The sequence below is a fragment of the Pinus tabuliformis genome, chromosome X, assembly GCF_031772625.1.
Source record: "Pinus tabuliformis cultivar Carrire ecotype Pingquan chromosome X, CPIR1, whole genome shotgun sequence".
NCBI classification, from domain to species: Eukaryota; Viridiplantae; Streptophyta; class Pinopsida; order Pinales; family Pinaceae; genus Pinus; species Pinus tabuliformis.
In genome coordinates, this window is record NC_142308.1 from 1,127,878,443 (window position 1) to 1,127,902,455 (window position 24,013).

The 24,013-nt window shown below is 40.2% G+C and overlaps 1 protein-coding gene across 1 annotated transcript in view; it reads right to left on the reverse strand.

Annotated features, from left to right (window-relative positions):
* HDA9 (histone deacetylase 9) overlaps positions 1-24,013 on the reverse strand; it is a 140,383-nt gene that overhangs the window by 36,026 nt on the left and 80,344 nt on the right. Inside the window, exons 7-10 of the mRNA XM_089446849.1 lie at positions 4,242-4,334; positions 4,031-4,139; positions 3,765-3,814; positions 3,577-3,667 (exon numbers count right to left, since the gene is read on the reverse strand). Of these exons, the coding sequence (XP_089302975.1) occupies positions 3,577-3,667; positions 3,765-3,814; positions 4,031-4,139; positions 4,242-4,334 (343 nt within the window). The remainder of the gene's footprint in view (positions 1-3,576; positions 3,668-3,764; positions 3,815-4,030; positions 4,140-4,241; positions 4,335-24,013) is intronic.

Consider the following 24,013-nt stretch of genomic DNA (forward strand, 5'->3'; position numbering starts at 1 on the left):
GTAGGAATGTGGACAATTTGGAGGATTGGTAATGGCTGAAATGTCAGGTTCAAGGACCCCTAGATGGTTTCTAAGAATTATAGGCTCTGAAAACCCCTTATTCACTCCCTTAACAAGGTAGGTATATTTTCTCTCATAAATGTTAAAGCATAATAACCTTCATCCTTTGGAAAGATAGGGTGGAAGACTAGGGTTTTTTTGGGGCTAGAAGGCTAGGAAGCGAAAGAGAGGTCCCTTTACATAAGCAAATCAGTCTTCAACTTTATCAAACTATAAGAGGAAGAAGAAGGCGTTTTGTGTTGGTCTAAAAATGTTGGGACAAGAGATTTTATTGCAAAGTTGGGATATTCTACTTGGATTTAAGCCCAATTCAATAGGAAAAAACAATGATGGTGGAGTTTCCGATGGAAGTCTCATGCTCCTTTGAAATGTAAAATTACATTGTGGTTTGCATTTAACAATAAGCTTATGACGTGGGAAACTAGTCTTGAGAGGGGTTGGGTTGGTCCTAGCAAATGTGCCCTCTATAGATTCAATGAGTCTTCTTCTCACATTTTTATTTCCTGCCCCTATACAATGTAGGTGATGTGGTTTGTGAACTCAAAGTTTAAGCAAAAGATGTCTTGGGCAATGCCAGATTTGGTCGAATGTATGCAGGATTGGTTAGAGGACAACTTGGTTAAACAATTTGAAACCTTCCCAAGTACTCTGGTTTATGGTATACGGTGGGCCCGAAACTCAAGTATATTCAAAGAGGTAAACATCAGACCTGAAGTCATTGTTGGTATTATAATCAAGCTTTCAAAAGAATATATGGTTGATCTCAAGATAAAGAATCCTCGAATTTCGGCTATTCATGTCTTGGCAGGGGCATTCCGTGGGGCTTATTTTATTATGCTAGCCGAGGCCATCTTCCTTCTTGCAGGGTCAGTGCAATCCTATCTCTTAAAAAATTTCATTATGTTCATATCAGGGATGCACCAAAAAGAGATTCAAACAATAAAGTTGAATTCATTGCATTATGGACTCTTCTACAGGTGGCAAAGGAAAAGGAGTTAAAAAACATCAAGTGATGGGAGACTAGAAATTAGACATTGATGAAGCCTCTAAGTGAGTCTCAGTGGTGAACTTGTGCAGGGGACCTCTGCTCCAGGACCTTTACAACTCGATCCAATCCTTTGATTGGCTCTCCTTCCAACGCACTTACAAGGATTTAAACAAGGAAGCCAACAAGCTCTCTAAGGAAGCGTTGACTCTTCCTATAAGGTCATTTGAAATCCGTGAACTTATTGATGGGGTCGAGTTTGAGTCAATGAACTCTTGGATATAACTTCTCCTTTTTGTCAATTTTTTGTGGATTGTTGAAAGCAGCTACAAACGCAAGTGGTGATAACAGTAAGTATGTATTTGGAAATTGGTACTGACTGATAAGGAGGTGTAAAAGATGTATAACTATTTTCCTTTTTGTTGTGTAGATAAAGGCCTATATGAGCAAATTTTTGAGGGCCTAAAAGCTAGTATAGTCCTCCAAGGACCACAACATGTATATTCACTTCTTATGAATATATAGATTTTTTTTCTTTGGAAAAACAAATTGCATACATATATGAGAAAGAGAGTTAAATAAGGTTAATATAAATACAAGTGAGCATATTAAATTATATATAAAGTTAGTATAAAGAGTTATATTGAAAAAATATATAACTATATTTTTATATCAAGTTAATATAAAGTTTACAATAAATTAAGAAATCACAAATCTGAATTGAGGCTTCTGTGAGTAAAATTATGTTGAGCTTCTTGTGGATCCATCACATTGTCAAATTTTTGCCAATGTTTCAAACCATCAAGTGTGGTTCATCATATTATATATATGAGAGAGAGAGAGAGTCAGAGATAACATACAAAGTATAAAAAGGTTAATATATAATATATATACAAGTGAGCATATCAAATTATATATATAATTAATATTTTTATATCAAGTTAATATAAAGTTTACAATATATTAAAAAATTACAAATCTGCACTCAGACTTCTGTAAATAAACCACATTGGATGATTCGAAATGTCAGCAAAAAACTACCAATATGATTGATCCAGAAGAAGAAGCTCAACAAATTACAAATCTTTTAAACCAGTTGCTAATTCATTTGTCGTGGTTCGTCGCAAGCAGTGACTCGTTTTGTTCACAACATGTCTCATTGAAGAAGAAATCACAGAAACAGTGATCGCATAGCTAGCAGTTGTCGTGGCTGTGGACGCGTGGATGTTGCCGCTAGGTTACCAATGGGATGGAGTCACAGTGGTCAAGATTGAACAGCATGTAATTGGATGTGTGGCTGTAATTATCAAATGTGGAGGGAACGAATGGAAGAAGTCAATGTGGAATTAGAGCTGAATCTTAAATTTCTGTTGAAATTCGCCGAATTTTGAACTTCAATGTTGAAGTTCAGCGAACCCTATGACATTGTTTCTAAGACTGACCATGGAGACATGTTCTTTTGTCATTTGCGGGATTAATAAAATTATATTTATATCTTATCATATCAAAACTTGGGTACAAATATATTTCAAGACTAGAACATGGATAATATTATTTCCCCTAGCACTGAGAAGCAAGCACTCAATAAGTTTGTCACACACATCAAACAGTCCATTGATTTAGCCACTTCATTGAGCGTGTTCATATGTAACCCACTGCTACATTTTCCTTACATTCCAATAATATCCATGTCAGGACCAGTGCACAGATCGTTAAATAATTTCACTAGGAAAAAAGAAAGAGAAGGTTAGTTGTTTAAGGCAAGGTCAAACATCAATAGAATTTTCTGCAGATGGCAAATAGCTTACCTGAGCCAATATACCATGACATAACAAACATATATCATCATTTATTTGCCTGCACAAAACTCAAATGTAACCTTATTTAAGAAATTATTGATGAGACATTTGGATATACTTGGCCAAAGATAGCAAGATTACCTGTTATAAAAGAATTAGAACAAGGAAATTAACATCAGAAGAGATCTTGAACCCAATGGGCGACTTCTAGGATACAAAAGAGGATGCCTAAGGTACAATCATATTCGTTATGGCACAGGTATATTCATTGAAAACCAATCATAAATGCACACAATCTAATTATCTATGTCTTAAATGTTCAACAAAGGACATGTTAACCTCAGAGAAGAGCCGTCAGTTATCCACAATAAGTGTTAGTGCCAACATAGCAAAGTGATTAGCTGCTGCAAAATTGTGAGAAAAGTGGATAGCATGTCGATAGGAATTGTCCCCAAGGGAGGCAGTGGATTAAGAAAAAGACCTCTTCTCAATATATTAATTTCAGCCATCTCATTACTTAATTGAAACTAATTATATACAACTGCAAATTAGGCATAACGTCGTCTATTGACTTTCAGGGGAATTATTTCTCAGACAAGGCACAGTAATTAATAATTCTTTATAACATCACACACATACACAGATTTGCAGAATCTTTGAAGAACTACCACTATTAAATGCAACATGAAAAGAAAGAGATCATCAAAATTTCCGTTAATTAAATCAACATACCATTAGGAAGTTCTGTATCAAGAAGTACTCCAGTTTCCACGGACCAACAACGAGCAACATTCTCTTTTGTGTAGCCTCCTCCCCCAGTAACCTGAAATACCATCCTTGCTCAGGTTCAACCCTTGTGATCATAACAATATATTTATTCACTTGCAGCCTGCTTTAAACAAATAGTTAAAAGAACTCACCAATAGTGGCAGATTAAATTTCTTCACAAATCTCACACACTGTGCATGACCTGCCATCAAATATTGTAAACATAAAAGATGCACCTTCCAAATTAGGCTCTTCTGTTTGAGGTCAAGACTCTAGCTGTACAAATAAGCTAGGAATATTAAATATGAACTAAGCAGGGAAAATTTCAGATGATTTCTAAGACTCATTGCCAAGACACTACAATATCTATGCTTTGACAGGTTGAAGAAAGATATTTCAATTACAAGCAGAGCAGCACCATCGATGGATAGGTTAAAGCAACCAAGGCGATCCCCAGCAAGTGAATCAGCTCCACACTGAAGAACAATGGCACCAGGCTGGTATATTTCGACTACCTTGGAAATAATCTGCATTATTACAAGTGAATCAGACATGCTATCACTACTTGATTATATCATATTTGACTCTATTCAATCCCTGATACTAGACATTGAGAGTTTAGTGCTTACAGTTTTGAAAAGTCGCGTGAAACTTGCATCATCAATTCCATCTTTGAGAGGGACATTAATAGCATAATATTTCCCTTCTCTTTCTCCAACCTCCTATACAAGATAAATAGAATAGACAATTAGTTAACAGATAAAATATTTGAATTAGTTCTGCAGGAAAAAAAATGGGAAAAATTCAAGAAAGCTCATATGATCCTGATGTTAGAATAATGATCCATTTAATTTGAGATAGAAAATTATTGTTAAAAGATTTGTGGAGGTTGTTGAGAGAATGTAGGTAATGACTGATTCGAGCATTTGTTCATGGACATGTATAAATATTGGTCTTCTTAATGAAAATGTTTGAGCTGGTTATATAATTGTTGTATTTGTGTGTTGCTCCATATAAGCCGGTGTAAGAATTCTTCATTTGGCATCAGAGCCAACGCCGAGAGATTTTTTCACAAATATTTGGATGGATTCAGTCATAGAGAGTTCTTGGCATTACTCCGAACATTTCTGGCAGCATACGGACATGTCTTTCAAGTGTGCAGGAAAAGAACAAGGAAGTGGAACTCTGTGATTGATGAAGTGAGATTCCATGGAATTTGTGACATTCATAGATGACTATTTCAGAAGGACATGGATTTACTTCCTGAAGGCCAAGGATGAGGTCTTCGGTCAGTTCCAAGAGTTGAAGGCTCTTGTGGAGAACCAAACCGGAAAGAAGCTCAAGGTCCTGAGATCAGACAATGGGGGCGAGTATACCTCCAACGAGTTTAAGGATTTCTGCAGGGAAGAAGGAATCAAGAAAGAGCTAACATTACACTACAATCCACAACAAAATGGAGTGGCAAAGAGGAAGAATAGGAGTATAGTCGAACCAGCCAAGGTCATGATCCATGATTAGAAGAGGCATGCAATATGCTTGTATACTTGCCGAATAGGAGTCATCACAAGGCAATGGAAGACATGACTCCTAAGGAGGCTTTTACAAGATTGAAATTGGAGGTGAGTCATCCGCACATCTTCGGTAGTCCAGTGTATGTCCACATTCCTTCAAAGAAGAGGACTAAACTAGAGCCCTCATCAGAGAGGGGCATTTTTGTTGGATACAGTGAGACCTCAAAGGCCTATAGGGTCTACATTACAAGACAGAGGAAGATAGTGATCAAGAGGGATGTCAGATTTGAGGATGGTAAGACCTTTAGGAGGTCACATGGGACAGATCCAGCAGTGGCAGAGGATCGGGAGCGAGAGGCTCCGAAGGTTGAGCAAGGACCAACAACACGAGAAGCAAGGGCACAACCCTCAAATGAGGAGGAGCTAGGTGTTCCTTCAAGCTCTACTAGGAGGAGGCAGATATGGGCCAAGCAGACCAGTGTAACACGAATTGGCGAATGATCGCAAGTGCTCGCGAGTAAAAAACGGCTCGGTAGACAAACGATTCGATGCAAAACTCTGCAAGTCAAACTCGCGTTGACAAAGTAATGAGGAGGAGCTAGGTGTTCCTTCAAGCTCTACTAGGAGGAGGCAGATATGGGCCAAGCAGACCAGTGTAACACGAATTGGCGAATGATCGCAAGTGCTCGCGAGTAAAAAACGGCTCGGTAGACAAACGATTCGATGCAAAACTCTGCAAGTCAAACTCGCGTTGACAAAGTTTGACTCATGGTCAACGCGAGTTTGACTCGCGAGTCTGTGATTTCTGCGACTTTCCCGTGTTTTTGCCGTTTTATTCCCGATTTCCGATTTCATTTAGGTTCGCTGCGCTCGTTGCCGCCAGTTTCTAAACTAAACGTTAAAGCGTTTCGGGTTACGCCGCATTTGCCACGGCCCTTGCAGAGATACTGAGACGAGCGACGCTGAGGCGTTTCCGTTTGCAGAGATGTTGCGTTACTTTGCAGCTAGTTTGCAGAGACACTGAATAGATGCTACGTTAGTTTGCAGTTAGTTCTTTGGTAATTAATATACATCGTGAATTGATCAATCTATCTTTGCTTATTCTTATTAAGTTTTTGTGTTACATTCGTATGTCCGGATCTCATAACTGTGTAACTGATGGATTAGTTTTTTTCTTTATGTGAGAGTAAGCGTACGTTTGTTCCACTGGTAGTCAAATTCCTTTTCCCACGTCCTTCTAGTAGTATTTTCGGGCTCATGTGTTCTTATTCCCATGTCTATTCCGTGTTCTCAATTGCTAATGTTGTATAAATTGCCCCTATCAGTTCCGGTAGTTTAATGTTGTATAAAATTAATTATAAATGCGTTAGTTTGCAGAGACGTTGCGTTCCAGAATCCAAACTTTGCAGTTTGCAGTTGCACCGACGCCGCATTCCAGACTTTACAGTTTACAGAGACGAGCGACATTGAGGGGTTTCAGGTTCTTATTGTTTCTATCACGTGAGAGTTGGCTTTGGGATGGATTTCCATGCATGACTGGGCTTTTTCCTTCCCCTGTTTTTACCATTGATCTGAGTCCCTATACTCCAGCATGATAGGCACAGCTGCACAGTGACTGGTCCTGCTCTTGGGATTTTCTTGAAGTCTATTCAACAGAGTCACAGACAAACATGGTCGACTCTAGATTCTAGAGAGACAGTGGTTTAAAATTTAAATATGCACATCTGAAGGTCCATCTTCATACTCCAAACTTGTTGAGCAACTGTAGTCGAAAAATTTTAACTGTTATCATAGATTAGAAACAGCATTGCATACTTTTGACTATAATCATACATGAAAATTTGTTTTATTGAAATATAGGACAGCACAAATTATCAAGCTTGCATATACATCATTTGAGTCTCCATGGATGATTCAATAAGCACATATATGGAATTTTTTATTTTAATCTTGTCTTTTACTATTTATAGGAGACAAATTAAACAGAAGGCAGTCAGTGGGCACAACTCCAAATCTTAACAGAATCCACAATTTAAACACATGTCCAAAACAACAACAATTGTCGAGGGAGAAGGACTTTGCTTGGGATTATTGTGACAAGATTCCCAAAGACCCCAAGCTCCTTTGTAAATTTTGCAAAGCAAAATGTAGTGGAGGCATTTATAGATTCAAGTTCCACCTTGCACAAATACCTGGCCATGATATAGGTCTCTGCAACAAGGTTGACGAAAATGTCAAACACCAAGCAACCTTGGCCATTGATATGTTGTGTCAGCGTAATGCCAAGAAAGCAAAGCAAAATATTGAAATAGGAACTCTTGGAGTTGATGGTTTTTCTTCCACTACCCCCTTGTCACCTCCCTCTGTTGAATCCTCAATGTCGTTCCCAAGTTTCCCACACATGCCTCCAAGTCCAAGTCAAACTCAAGGCCAAATGAATCCTCCTTCCTTCAACACTGGAGGTGGAAACATAAACACCTTTTTTGCTCCCTGCACAAAACCCGGTTCCCAACCTACCTTGGATGCCACTGGTTGGAAAAAAAAATATCCATAGTCAGGCAAGGAAGGCCATTGCTAACTTTTGGTACTATTCTGACATACCTTTCCACTGTGCCAAAAGTCCTTATTGGCAAGCTATGATTGATGCAGTTGCTATTGCAGGTCCAGGGTTCAAAGCCCCTTCATCAAAGAGCCTTAGGACAGATATGTTGTTAGAGAGTGTTGAAGATGTCATGCTTGTGCTATCTGAGTTTCGTTCATCATGGGTAGAAACAGGGTGCACCATCATGAGTGATGGATGGATAGATCAGAGGAATAGAACTTTAATAAATTTCCTTGTATCTTGTCCAGCAAGCACAATGTTTCTCAAATCAGTGGATGCTTCAGACAAGGTTAAGACTGCCCAACTTATTTGTGAAATGATGGAGGAAGTTGTTCAAGAAGTGGGAGAAGAACATGTTGTACAAATTGTCACCGATAATGCAGCTAATTATATGGCTGCTGGTAGACTTTTTGAGATTAGGCACCCCACTATTTTTTGGACCTCTTGTGCTGCCCATTGCATAGATTTAATGCTTGAGGACATTGGTAAGCTTCATTGGATACATGAGGTTGTGGAGAAGGCAAAATCCATAACCAAATACCTATACAACCACACTATTGTCCTAAACACCATGAGAAAATACACTGAAGGTAAAGAAATTGTTCGACCTGCAGTGACTAGATTTGCAACAAATTTCATATCTTTGCAATCTGTGGTTGAGCAAAAGATAAATCTGAAGAGGATGTTCTTGGGACCTGAGTGGATGGCATCTAAACATTCCAAGACCCTTGAAGGCATTGAAATTGTTGCACTTGTGTTTAATGACAGTTTCTGGAAAGATGTCGAAGAGATTATTGCTGTGACGGAGTCCCTTGTTAGAGTTCTCAGGTACTTCAAGTCTTTTAACTTTTTCATTTTTAAAATTTCATTTCAAGCTTCTTTTTATTTACAATGTTTCATATTTCTTTAAATTTGAATGCTTGAACTTTCAGGATGGTTGATGGTGACAAACCCGTTATGGGTTACATTTATGAGGCGATGGATCTCGCAAAGGAGGCCATCAAAAGAAGATATGGGGATGAGGAGGCAAAGTATATGCCTCTTTGGGACATTATTGATGCATGTTGGGATAGGCAATTGCATTCCCCCTTACATGCTGTTGGGTACTTCTTAAACCCACAATATTTTTATGATAAGAGCAAATTTAATGAGGATGGGGAGGTTGGCAGAGGACTTATGACATGCATGGAAAGGTGCTTCCCTGATCTAGAATTTCAAAGTCGTGTCTTTTCCCAACTACAAGATTATAGGGCGCCATCTAAATTGTTTGCCTATACCAGTGCTATACGAGAAAGGTCTAAGATGTTGCCAGGTACCCATCTTGAAGGCTTCATCAATTCATTAAATTTGTTTAAACTTTATTTTGTATGTTAAATGTTTTATTAAATTTTCTTGTCTTTTTAAGTTTTTACTATTTAGTATTTAGTACTTCTACTCACAAACCCTTGCCACTTGCTAGGTCTTTGGTGGCAAAACTTTGGTAGTGATACGCCAAATTTGAAGAGATTTGCCATTCGAATCTTAAACCAAGCATGCAGTGCTTCAGGTTGTGAGCGCAACTGGAGCATGTTTGAGAAAATACATTCTAAGAAGCGCAACCGATTGACACAAAAACGCTTAAATGACCTTGTATTTGTCCATTACAATCTACGACTTCGCAACAAGCAAATACTAGGTGAGAGCTTGAATTTGAAGGTTTCATAATCTAATTCGTACTTTAAAGTTCAAACTTCAAAGTCAAACTTTAATTCACATTTCAATGTCTCATCATTCATGATAATGACAGGTTTGGATCATTCACCAATCGACCTTGAAGAGATAGATTTGCAAACTACAAATGCGGTAGAATGGGTCCAATTAGAGGAGGCTCCTCTTTTAAGCCTACATGACTTGGAGAACTTTGAGAGTCAAGCAAGCGAAGGAGAGGGAGGAATCGCTTCTAGTTCTCACTCTTAAGAGTCTTAGACTCTTAGTTACTGATTTTTTTTCTGATTAGTATGTAGTTTTTTGTAAACTTTTAGAAGAATATGCTTCTGCTTCTATGTAGTCACTGGTTAGGAGTCAAGACTCAAGACTCAGTACTTTGGATCATGTTTGGACTCATAACATATATGAGATACTTATTCATTCATGATATTTTGGACATCTATTGATATTATGCATTGTTTGGACATGGATTTACCAAATATTAATGAGAAATGTTTTTTTTTAATTCAATATATGTGTATATTTTTATTTATTGAATTCAACGATTTTTTGCCAATTTTTTCCTGATTCGATTAAAACTCTTCGCTCTTTTGCCTCGCCGATTTATTGTCGATTCCGAGTCTGGTAACATTGAAGCAGACATTGAGAGTTGTTGAAGAGCATGTGGAGGCTCCTAACAGCGTTTTCAAGGAAAGTACGCCACCTGCCAAATTTTCTAGTCATTTGACCCTAAAGAGCAGCATTGAGCCCGAGCCTTCTATCTTTGACGAGGCAACAGACCAATAGGTTTGGAGGGACGTTGTGGTGGAGGAGTATACTTCCATCATGAGGAACTATGTGCGAGAGATTGTACCGAGGCCTGAAGGGAAGTCTGTGGTCACTTCTCGATGGATTTATAAGATCAAACATGCAGCAGATGGCAAAGCCGGGAAGTACAAAGCGAGGTTCATGGCAAAAGGGTTCCCCAAAAAGGAGAAATTAGACTATGAGCAAACATTTTCTCTTGTCGCCAAATATGCATCTACCAGGGCGGTCATTTCTATTGCTTCATAGATGGAATGGAGGATACATCAGATGGATGTGAAGATTGCCTTCCTCAATGGGGTGATTGAGGAAAAAGTGTATATTGAGCAGCCTCAGGGATTTGAGGTACATGGGAGGGAGACCCCTATATGCAAATTGAAGAAGGCCTTCTACAGACATAAGTAGGCACCTTGCGCATGGTACTCCAAGATTGATGGGTACCTACTTGGATTGGGCTTCACTGAGAGTGAGGTGGACTCCAGCTTCTACTATGTACTTGTGGATGGCAAGCGACTTTTCTTGGTACTGTGTGTTGACGACCTCTTTTTGACAGGATCGGAGAAGTTCATAGGGATTTGCAAGGACCTTTCTTTGGAGTTCAAGATGGACATTGGTTTGAAACATTAGGTGTGGCAGTAGCCAAGAGAGATCTTCCTTGGGCAGGGCAAGTATGCAATTGAAATTCTGAGCAGATTTGAGATGGGGAATTAAAAGTCGATGTCTACACCTATGATCACCAACTTGAGGTAGCTAAGTACTTCTAAGGGTGAATTGGTGGATCCCACCTTATACAAACAATTGATCGATTTCTTGATGTATTTGGTCAACATTAGACCATATTTGTTTTGTTGTGAACACACTCAGCCAATTCATGGTGGAGATGAGGAGGGTTCATTAGATGGCAACGAAACATGTGCTTAGGAATCTTTGTGGTAAAGTGGAGTATGGACTGAGGTATGTCAAAGTTGGTGGAGCGAAGTGTCAGATTTTCCTAGTATCTCAAATCAGGTCTAAGTCTAATCACGATCACAAACACACAGAAATACACAACTTCAAGCACTTTGCAGAGCAAAAATGTAACAGCAGTGAATCAACAAAGTACACAAGACAAATATTTGACCCAAAGCATTTTTTATTATTCCTTCAATAAAAACAAACGTAAGGCTCCCGTACCAGGGATCATGGCCCTTACAAAGCCCTAATACAAGACAACTAGGACTTAAGGTCAACTTCTTTTGACTCTCAATCTGCACAAAAGACTAAGAACAAAACTTAACTTACTTGTTGTAGCTAGCCTCCAGCCCTTTCAATCCACTTTGTCTTGACACCTGGTAGGTCCTTTGCCTCCTTTACTCAGAGAAATTGCTTCATCAAAATATTTGCATATCAGCTACTCACAATGCTCTTTGTCCTTAAAGAAACACTGCATATATCAGCCCTAATTTGCACAGCTTCTCACAATAGATTTTCCCTTCAAATCTTTGGATACTTCAGCCCTTTACCAGTTGTTCAAACACTCCTTTATTGAGAAGACTTCAACCAACACACTCAACAACTAATATTCACCAACAAAACAGCCCTTTCACCATCCCATTGCCTTCTCTCTCTGCCTGAAGATCTTTTTTGCCCTTGTTCCAAATCTGAGGTCAAAGTAAGCCTCTTCTAGGGCTCAGCCTCCCATAGAAACACTTATGCAATCTCTAAGGCCTTGCGGCCCTCCACAACAAACTAGACGGAGGCTCGTTATGCCTCTTTCCAAGGCTCAGCCCTCCTCCCCGTGCACAGAACAAAAACACTTCTTCAACAAAATTTCGATGGCTGCCTTTCGTTCTTGTTAGGCCTGGAAAGAGCCCTTTTAGCGCATAGAACACACAGAAGTTTTGGCCTCCCTTTCTAGGGCAAACTCAGTCTCTTTACAACAAAAACCAGACCATAAATTTCGCTCCTCACCTAGTTGCGACTCCTCTCTTAGGTTCTACGTCTTCCTTAGCTCATTATGCTTCTTGAGATGAGTTGTTATGATGTGTTGAAACTTGAGATCCCTCCTAGGTCTCTTGTATTTATATATCTCCATCACTGCCTTAGATGCCCCCTTTAGTCCATCAAAGGAGCCTTCTTACAACAAATAGAATAAACAATAATTATCTTTGGGTCTTTAGCCCACAACATTAGGTCCAAATCCCACAGCTTGGGTACTTTGCCCACAAAGGTTCATTTTCGTGGGTCAAATCCACACAAACCTAGTACCCCAAGGTTTGTGGGAGTACCTCCCAAGCTACACTTTTCAACACTCCCTCTTAGTGAGAGAGGTACTTCCATTCCTCGGAACTCGTCAAGTACACAATCCCAATCTCTGGCGTCCAACACTGCAACATACCTTGAAGTATGAACAACATGTTCCTTGGAAGTGTCCCTACCACCAGAAGTCTCTCACTTCTTCTTCTCCTAATATGCCTTTAGGCCATTCCACGGTTCCTTCTTGCCAGCTATAAAAGTCTCCTTACTCCCCACTGACCATGCGCTCTTCTTGGGTTGTGGATTCTCCCTCTGAAACTGCAAACTTCCACTCGAGCTTGACTCCCTCTGAGGCTCAAGAACCTGCTTCTTCCCTTGATCTTTAAGCTTGCCCGTCAGCCTATATAAACCACTCTCTCTAACTCCAATGATTGCTCCAGCAGAGTTAGAGCCTTTGGGCTTGAGTATCGCTTTCCATCCCGGAATATCACCTCAAACCCCTTTGCCTCAATCATTAAAACAAACAACATGCTACACTCGAGCTCTGATACCCACAGTACATCTTGCACTCGTAGTAGCCCACTTGACTCCATCCTGAATGGCACCATGCCTAACCCTCTGATAGTATTTTGACTCTTATTGCCAACCTCCACATGCAATTTTGAGTCCCATTCAATTAGAGCCTCAAAAACTTCCTGTGATCTTGTCATATGCTTCAATGCTCTGCTATCAATGAACCATGCACCTTCATCAATGGTGCCCTCAAAGAAATGAGAAACCAGAGCAAAGTCTTCCTCGAACCTTCTTGAGAAGTCATCTAGCTCAGTTGAAGATGTAGCAGCCATTGCTATCTCCTTCTTCTTCTCATTATCTCCCTTCTTTCGACACGGACACTTACTCGCATAATGGCCATGCTCACCACATGTGTAACATTTCACCTTACTCGAGTCCTCCTTCGCTTTGCCCTTCATCTTTCCTACAAGAGCCACATTCTCTCCATCAGACTTCTTACGAAGATCCTCATCCTGCAATTCCTCTTAGATGAAGTCATCCCATAACCTGTTCCAATCTAGTAACTTATCTCGAGCAACTATGCCTTTGATAAATGGCTTCCATTCCTTGGTGAATCCCTTCAAGGCAGTCCTCACTAACTCAAAATCAGGAACGTTATCTCCAATGATAGCTAGCTCATCATGAATTTGAGAAATCCTCATCAGATACGGAGCCACGCCCCCGCCATCCAACATCTTGGTGTTCTTGACCTTCTCTCTCAATACCAATAATCGGTTCTCGTTCTTATTCTGGAACAAGACTTAAAGATCCTTCACATCTCACGTGCAATGTTCTTCCCAGATAGATGAGGTATCAAGTGATCCTTTCCACCATCTAGGATGATCATCTTAGCCTTCACATCCAACTCTTCATATATTTCCAACTCCTTTGGATCTATTGGTTTTTGAATATCCTTGTCAGCAAACTCCCATATTGTGTTCACCAAGAAGACTAGCCCAATTCTTTATTTCCAAGAACTATAGTTGGACAGCCCTTCCAATCTATCCTCATATCTCAGACTCGTAACCAACTTCACCATGTTGTCAGTCCTTCAACAACAAGGAAAGAAACTCCCTATTAGGTTGTTCGTTGTGCACACTTTGATTCAACTATCCCTTCAAACAGGGCTCAGATACCATGTTGGTTTTTCCTAATATCTCATATCAGGTCTATGTCTAATCATGATCATAAACACACTAAAATACACAACTTCAAGCACTTTTCATAGCAGAAATGTAACAGCAGTGAATCAACAAAGTACACGAGAAATATTTGACCCAAAACTTGTTTTTATTATTCCTTCAATAAAACAAACATGGGGCTCCCATACTAGGGTTCATGGCCCTTACAAAGCCCTGGTACAAGACAACTAGGGCTTGAGGTCAACTTCTTTTGACCCTCAATCTGCCCAAAAGACCAAGAACAAAACTTAACTTAATTGGTGTAGCTAGCCTCCAACCCTTTTAGTCCACTTTTTCTTGACACCTAACAAGTTCTTTGCCTCCTTTACTCATAGAGAATTGCTTCATCAAGATCTCTACATATCAACTACTCACAATGCTCTTTGTCCTTCAAGAAACACTGCATATATCAACCCTAATCTACTCAGCTTCTCGCAATAGATTTTCCCTTCAAATCTTTGTATACTTCAACCCTTTACAAGTTATTCAAACACTCCTTTGTTGAGCAGAATTCAACCAACACACTCAGCAACTAATCTTCCCTAACATAACAGCACTTTCACTGTCCCACTGCCTTCTCTTTGCCTAAAGATCTTCGTTGCCCCTGTTCCAAATCTAAGGTCAAATTAGGCCTCTTCTAGGGCTCAACCTCCCATAGAAACACTTGCGCAATCTCTAAGGCCTTGTGGCACTCCACTGCAAGCTAGACTAAGGCTCGTTATGCCTCTTTCCAAGGTTCGGCCCTCCTCCCTGTGCGCAGAACAAAAACACTTCTTCAACAGAATTTCGGTGGCTGCCTTTCATTCTCGTTAGGCCTAGAAAACGCCCTTTTAGGGCACAAAACACAAAGAAATTTTGGCCTTCCTTTCTAGGGCAAACTTGGCCTCTTTACAATATAAACCAAACCATAAATTTTGCTCCTCTCCTACGTTGGAAATGTAACTAGTTTCGATCTTCATAATTATTATTGTACTCATTTCAATATGTATCTTATGTAAACAAACAAAAGAAGAAAGAAAAAGTTATTATTTTAAAGTGTGGGTGTCATGCTCCTCATTGATGGTCTTCTAGGTAAAAGCATGTTCTTCATGCTTCTAGGGTTTGTTAGGTCATAGGATTTATTGTCATGAGTCAAGAGAGTCAACATCGTGATTATAAGACCCTTTCGGGCAAGATGTAACTTGTAAAAGAATTTATTTTGAGTCTAGAAAGTCCTGGAAACCTCCAAAGTACAAGTTGGCCTAAAGGAGGGAATTCGAACCCTTGGAAAGGCTATAAATACAGGCAGATTCAACCTCATTTGACACACACAAACAAGTTCAATCTCTCAAGAAGAAGTTCGATCTAAAGTTGGGAGAAGCAAGAAAGGAGTGAAGGTCTAGAAGACAAGGAGAATCAAGCTTTTGTTGAAGAAGACCTCATCATCAAGGTCTTGTTAAAGGAAGAAAGGACAAGTATTTGTTGAAGACTCTCTAGTGCATCATCTTGAAGAAAAGGAAGCATAAAGGGATCTTGATATCATCATTCACTCTTTGAAGCAAGTTGAAGACATCATTGTTGAAGGCATCCTAGAAGACATCCTTCCAGAACATCATTGAATTCTCTTTGAAGATCTTGAAAGCATCAAGATAGTTGGAGACATCATCAAAGAAGAGAAGACTCTTGGTTGACAAGTATCATATTGTTACTCTATGTTTGAATCTAAAGGTCATATGGGTTCTTTCTGCAAGGAAAGCAATAAGCTCGTTGGCTCAGCAAATTTCCTAGCATGGAAGAAAAGGATTGATCTGGCACTTACAGAACATGAAGTAATGGAATATGTCCTCAGTGAAGTTACTGAACCTAGCAAAGATAAGACTCAAGAGCTAGAAAAATACAAGAAAGGAGAAGTGAGGGCACAAAGGATCATTGTTGAATCCATTAAGGATCATCTTGTTCCATTTGTTGCTAATTTGAAGACTTCTAAGGCTATGTATGACAAGCTAGTAAATTTGTACTCTATAAGTACATCAGGTCAAAAGATTTCTTTGAGAAACCAACTATACAAAATAAAGAAATCGAAGGATGAAGACATGGCCTCCTACCTGATGAAGATTTCACAGATAAGAGATCAATTTCATGAACTTGGGGAGACAATTTCAGACTTCAAAATGACCGTCTATGTACTGAATGCCTTGCCACCAGAATGGAGGAGTTTTGCAACTAGCATCTACTCTAAGAAAGGCTCTACACCTTTTGATGAGTTGTGGGCTCATTACATCTTGGAAAATTTGGAAAAGTCCAAGAAGAAGACAGATATGTCCAAGGTTCAATGCTTTGGGTGCAATGAATTTGGACACTTTAAGAGGGATTGTCCAAACAAGCAGAACAACAAAAGAAAGGAAAGAAGTGAAGCTCACAAAGTTGAAGAGAAGGGAGAACCTGAGAAGAGGTTGAAGAAAGATGTCAAAGATCTTTACTATTGAATAAGGCATCCTCTCTATCAGGTTCTTTATAAAGTTTGTCTTTCATTTAGAATAGCATGCATTGTTGATTAAGTCTTGTTGTAAAAGCATGGCATCATAGATAGTAGAATATTTAGAGTCTACTTGATTGCGTTGCTTTGTAGGAATCATCTACCCTTTCAAAATTGAGAAGATCCTGGAACCCTCCAAAGTACAAGTCCGCCTAAAGGAGGGAATTTGACCCCTTGGAAAGACTATAAATACAGGCAACTTCGACCTCATTTGACACACACACACAAGTTCAATCTCTTAAGAAGAAGTTCGATTTGAAGCTGGGAGAAGCAAGAAAGGAAGAGTGAAGATCAAGAAGACAAGTAGAATCAAAGAAGAAGGAAAGTCTGTTTTTGGGCTCTATCTCTCTCACATGTGCAAAAAATCCAGGGTTTCTGCAGCTTCCGGGAAGGCCAAAATTAAAGGTTTGAATTGCAGGAGATCAAGTTGTAGGATCAAGTTGCAGTCAGAATAATCTTATTTGACCTCGTTGCTCTTGGGAAACATCATCTTGCTCAAGGAAGACCTCTTGAAGAATTGTCTCAGGATTTTTGCAACAGCTACAAAGCTGAAGTTGCAAGTCGAAGCAACAGGTCAAAGTTGCAGCGTTGAAGTTGGTGGTCGAAGTTGTAGCTAGAAGTTGGTTGATGCAGGATTGAGCCTTGTTGATCTAATCCTATTGGAAGGGTTTCATGAAGGGTTGACTTGGTACTTGGAGGAAGGACTTGGTCTAGGATTTGGGTCTTGGTTGTCTCATTTGAAGCAGATTTTATAAGAAGAGAAAAGATTTTTCCGGGTTTTCCCCATTGAGGAGTTTTTCCCTGGCTTGGAGGCTAATTTTTGTGTCCATTGTCTTTATTGTACTGCTCTTGATATTTGTTTGATGAAAAAAATCTAATAAAGAAAACACAAGAAGATAAGTAAAGTTCACAAGCAAATATTAAGGTTAAGGAAAATCTAAATTAATTGTTATATTGCATTTTCCAACATCCTAGTTAGGCTCCTCCCTGAGGTTCTACGTCTTCCTTAGCTCATTATGCTTCTTGAGGTGAGTTGCTATGATGTGTTGAGACCTCTCCTAGGTCTCTTGTATCTAAATCTATCCATCATAGCCTTAAATGCCCCCTTTAGTCCATCAAGGTGCCCTCTAACAACAACTAGAATAAATAATAATTAATTTTAGGTCTTTAGCCCACAACATTGGGTCCAAAGCCCACAGCTTGGTTATTTTGCCCACAAAGGTTCATTTTTGTGGGTCAAATCCACACAAACCTAGTAACCCAAGGTTTATGGGAGGACCTTGTTGAAAAGTGTAACTAGGTTCGGTCTTCATAATGACATGAAATTGTGATTTTATGTAAAGAGATGTAAAGAAGAAAAATAAATTATTGTATTGCTTGCATCATGGGTTTCATGAGCAAGAGATTTTATTTTTGAGTCAAGACTCCCATTGAGAGTCTTTAGGAATTTTGTCATCTAGAATAAAAGAGTCATTGTCATGTAATGAAGTCATGTTACACATTGTAAAGAGTTACACTTGTCTATGTAAAATAGTCCTCCAAGACCTTGTCACTAACTCTCTCCAAGTCGGCCTAAAACGAATGAAGAATCTAGAAGATGAAGTCGGCTTCCCTACAAGAGATCATGTCGGCCTAAAAGACATGAGACAAAGTGTATATATAGCCTCACTCGGCCTCACTTGAAGCAAGCAATTCGGTGAAGAAGGAAGTCAAGAAAAGAAGTGTGAAATAGCCATCTAGAGAAGCCTCCATACCAACGAAGTCAAGGAGAAGAAGAGCAAAGGAATTCAAGTATTGTTTTTGGGTTAGATTGTTTTCCTTCATATGAAGATAGCAGATTCGAAGTGATCTAGAAGAAGCCGAAGAAACTGCTTGGACTAGACCTCGCTAAGAGAAGTCGAGTCAAGAAGTCTCTCTCTTGAGACTAGAAAGAAAGCGAAGACAAGCTAGGGTTTCTGTGGTGGGTTGACAAGCCTACAAGAAGAGACCGAGATTCAAAGGGAGTTGAGATCCAGAAAAATAGAAGCTGAGCACAAGAAGGGATAGGAAGTTGAGGAGCATTGTTAAAGAAGAGGTTAGTGACAAGGGTCTTCGAAGTACACTAGAGTCAAGCGTCGTTGTCATGGTCTTGGTATTCGTCAATTGAAGATCTATAAGAAGAATTTTCTGATTGGGTTTTCCTCTCAAAGAGTGAGAGGTTTTGGCCCTGGCTGACAAGCCTACATATGGTGTCTCTTGTCTTCTATTATTTGGTAATTGTCTTGATGAAAAGAACACATTAATAATATAACGAAGAGAAGATCATAACCCAAGAAGTAAAAGTATATCACAAGCAATTATCAAGAAGAGAAATCTCCTAAACATTGATGCCCTAGATTTCTCAACAGACCTCCCAAGCTACACTTTTCAACACGAAGTTGCAGGGCTACATAGATTCAAACAGGGCAAGGAGTGCAATGGACAAGAGAAGTACTCCAAGTTGTTGTTTCAACAAGGGATCATCTATGATCTCGTGGTATAGCAGGAAGCAGCACTCAGTGGCACTTAGCTCGGTAGAGGCTAAGTATATGGCAGCAAGTCTAGCGAGTTGTAAAGCCATGTGGTTTCTATTAAAATTGGCAACTAGGGCCAAACTCCATGTGGGTCTTCTTATTTATGGCAGCTGATATTTTTCTTGGATTCCTCTCGTCGAAAGGTGTACAATTGATCTAAAGATCATCCGATTCCGATAAGTATTCATGGAGATATGAATTTATTTGTGTTATGTGACAATTCGTCAAGGTCGGCCAGCGACCAAATTGCCCCCTCTTATCCTCAACGTTTTAATATAAATAGAGGACTTTAGGTCATTTGATACACACACTCTTGTGATCTCTCTTCATTTTGTTTTCGGTTAGATGAAGAAGAGATCTAGAGGGAGTGCCCTAGGATATACGCTGGCCTAACGATGCCCTAATGCTACCCTAAGGAAGATCAAATCACAGCCATGGAAGGAGATGCCCTATAACGCTGTCAAAAGGTGAATACGCAGCAAGGAGGCCTATATGCTAAAGTGAACTCAACGCTGTCCAAAATAAGTCTATCTGGCCACTTCCCTAACCCTAGACGCAGTGTTCTACACGCAATCTCTGAAGAAACTAGGTCGCAGTTTAAGGAGGGTCTTACCGCTGTCAGTTCAAGCCCTAACCACAGTCATAGAGTTGGCTCTCCATACGCTGTTCAAAGGGTCCTCAATTCGCTGTCCTAAGAAGAGGTCTACACGCTGCTCAAAAGAGACCTAGCCGTTGTTATATGTGTGCCCTTGTCACAGTCCGGATACACCCTAAATGTTGGCCTTATCCTACAGCAAAAGAGAGACTCCATGCTGCCCTAACCAAGGAGATATAATCCGCAGCAAGAAGAGGATTCCTATAAGCTGGAAAGAGGAAGTCTTCAATAGCTCTAGATGCAGTCAAAAGGAAGTGTATTCAGCATGCCCTAGCCACAGTCATACCACAGCCATTTGATGCTTAATTTGTCCGTTGTTTTGAAAAGGGACAGTGTCCAGCTTCAAGCATATGACGTGAAGTAGAGTGCTGAAAGATGTGTGTTCAGCAAGGCATGATTGGACAACATATGATTAGAGTTGTGTTGACATAAATGCAAGTGCACAAATTGTTGTATGTTGTAGACTTTGATTCAGATGGATGGAGAAAGGGATAAACGCAATAAACAGTGAATGTAATCACTGCATTGAAGACCTGTTGAAGGGATCTGCAACTATAGCCTAGCTGCTCTACTAGCGTGCAAGCCATAGCAAGTAGCGAAGGCTGGTGAGGGTAAATGGTAGCAGCATATTGGATGCAGTATGTACAGCAGCATGAATGGGTACAACATTGAGTGGTGCAGCATAGTGCATAGTGATGGAATGGTGCCGCATAGTGCACAGTGATGGGTACAGCAGTGAGTGGTGCAGCATAGTGCACAGTGATGGAATGGTGCAGCATAGTGCAAAGTGATGGGTACAACAGTGAGTGGTGCAGCACAGTGCATAGTGATGGGTACAACAGTGAGTGGTGCAGCGTAGTGCACAGTGATGGGTACAGTCGTGATTCGGTGCAACTCAGTGATTGGGTGCAGCTTAGTGATGGGTACAGCAGTGAGTGGTGCAGCATAGTGCACAGTGATGGGTACAACCGTGATTGGGTGCAGCTCAATGATAAGAGCAGTTGAGTGATTGGGTGCAGCTCAGTCATAAGAGCAGCTCAGTGAATGGATGCAGCACAATGACGGGTGCAGCATGATGATGAGCTACAGCACAATGACGGGTGCAGCATGATGATGAGCTGCAGCACAATGAGATGTAGCATGGTGATGGAGTCACCTTGGAGGATCAGTTGAAGCAGTACGCCTTCACCTGAGTCCAGATCAGCGACCTCATGTGACATTTTCTTAGAGAAAATCTCTGCTCTTATTTTGATAAGTCAAAATGTTGACTTCTGATGTATATGTACTATCTCTCTCGCTGTTGAACTATTGAAGAACATATAACAAGAATTGATCAAGGGTTTCCCCACATTGGGGTTTGTCCCTCGCTGGCGCCACATCTTGTGTCCTCTTGTCTTGGCTTGTTTTCTGATGTTTATGTTTATGTTCTATCTGCAATTTACTATGATGCTGATGTGATTGCTAATCTAGAATAGATATTGAGCTAAATGGAAAAATTGAAATAAATTGCTTTAAGCATAGAACATACCTAAAATTAACATGGTATCAGAGCTGAGGTGAAGACAAAGCCCAAGCAAGAGAGAGCAATCACTGAAGACAGTTGGAAAGGACAAAAGACTCAATGAGTTCCTCGGTACGCCTTCACCTGAGTCCAGATCAGCGACCTCATGTGACATTTTCTTAGAGAAAATCTCTGCTCTTATTTTGATAAGTCAAAATGTTGACTTCTGATGTATATGTACTATCTCTCTCACTGTTGAACTATTGAAGAACATATAAGAAGAATTGATCAAGGGTTTCCCCACATTGGGGTTTGTTCCTCGCTGGCGCCACATCTTGTGTCCTCTTGTCTTGGCTTGTTTTTTGATGTTTATGTTTATGTTCTATCTGCGATTTACTATGATGTTGATGTGATTGCTAATCTAGAATAGATATTGAGCTAAATGGAAAAATTGAAATAAATTGCTTTAAGCATAGAACATACCTAAAATTAACATGGTATCAGAGCTGAGGTGAAGACAAAGCCCAAGCAAGAGTGAGAGCAATCACTGAAGACAGTTGGAAAGGACAAAAGACTCAATGAGTTCCTCATCCCTCTTCAAATTCACCAAGGGTGAAGTTGAAGCAGAGAATAATATCCGAGTGGCGCAGCGGAAGAATCACTTCAATGGAAAGTCCAGATCTAAGGGTGGAAGGAAAGGCAAATGCCTTACTTGCAATAAGTTCGGCCATTATGCGAAGGAGTGTCTGAATGGTAGGGACACATCACTTGATGATGATAACAATCATTCCAGGGGCATCTTCAATGATCGGAGGAATGACAGGTAATGCAGGTCATCAAGGAAATGGCCGACTCTTCAAAGAAAGCAAGGAACTCCAGGTATGAAGAATCAAATGTTGTTTCTGATAAGCTAAAGAAGTATTATCTTATATTGGCCCTCTCCACTACTTCTCCTCAAGACTCTTTGGGAATCTTGCTTATTAATAGTAGTGCTTCAAGGCACTTCATCGGATAGAAAGAAGCTCTCTCTAATCTGATAGAGAAGGAAACAATCGTGGATATTATACTTGGAATCAATGCCATCTATCCCAGAAAGGGTGTAGGGAATGCTACCCTTCAATTGAATAAAGGTAGCAGGATCCATTAACAAGAAGTTCTTTACATACCTGATCTCAAGAAGAACCTGGTGTCCATTTCGGCAATGGAAGTCAAAGGTTTCAAGGTGGCATTCATCGATGGAAAGGTATGTGTTTGAAAAAGGAATTTTTCAAGATGCTTTTATTCTTGGGTTTAGGGTTGGCAATTTGTATCAAGTTGCAGGAATTCCATTGGGGAACATGTCAGTGGACACATCTCTTCTATAGCACCGAAGGTTTGCTTATTATGGGGCCCTACCCGATGTGAGTCAGATGGTGACAAGGATGCCTGAATTCAAGAAGAGCATGAAGGTACATGTCCGAGATGTACTGAAGGAAAACTTACAAGGGGACCATTCCCCTCATGTAGCAAGACCTCAGATGTGGAACAATCTGAGGGGCTTGAGATTCATGATTGGGAATCTCAAGTATGCAGGTGGAAGAAAGCTCTCTATGTCTTAGAGCATACACCCTGGGCTTCATATGAGAGGAATGATAGCTGTTTGATGAAGCTGAGATTCACTAGGAGTGAAGCCGATCCAAAACCATTGCTTGAAGGTTGTGGATGATAGACCTCTCATACTGGCACCTTATGAGGACGATCTCTTTCTGACAGGTGCAGACCCTCTCATTTGCAAAAGTAAGAGGGAGTTGGATTCCGGATTTGGAATAGTAAACTGCAAGCCCGTGATTACGTCAATGGAGCTTAACTTTCAGAAGTTATGTGGTAGTGATGCCGACCTTGATTTGGGAAATGCCTGTGAGTTTCATAAACTCATTCTAGCATTGATGTTCTTGGTGAACTCTCGTCCGGATATATGTTTTGCAGTTAGCATGTTAAGCTCATATATGGTTGAGCCTCACTGGATTGGTGCCAAGAATCTTCTGAGATCTCTTCGGGGCACAATCTCTCATGGATTGAGATACACTGCCGAAAATGTGAAGTTGCATGATTATTCGAATGTTGACTGGGCAGGCAGTGTAAAGATTGTAAGAGCACTTTTGGATGTCAGTTCTCTTTGGGTTCTGCTTCAATATCCTGGATGAAGAGGAAGCAGAAGTCGGTTGCTTTGAGCACCGCTGAGACCGAATACATAGCTACGAGTATGACCTCGTGTGAAGCTGCCTCGTTGAGGAAGCTCTTAAGTGAGCTGGTTGGACACATGCTGGATACCACCGTGATCTTCTGTGATAACCAGAGGGGGATTCGATTATTGAGGAGTCCCGTGTTCTATGATCGCTCCAAGCATATAGACATCAAGTACCACTTTATCTGGGATATGGTACACCAAGGAGCAAGAAGGCTCCATCTCAATGGGACTAATGTGCAGGTCGCCGACATTCTGTCAAAGCCCCTGGGAAAGGCCAAATTTGTGACTTTCCGAGAACGACTAGGAGTCATGGAGAGACTCTCTCCTAACGATCTTGTATGATATGGACATTGAGCTCT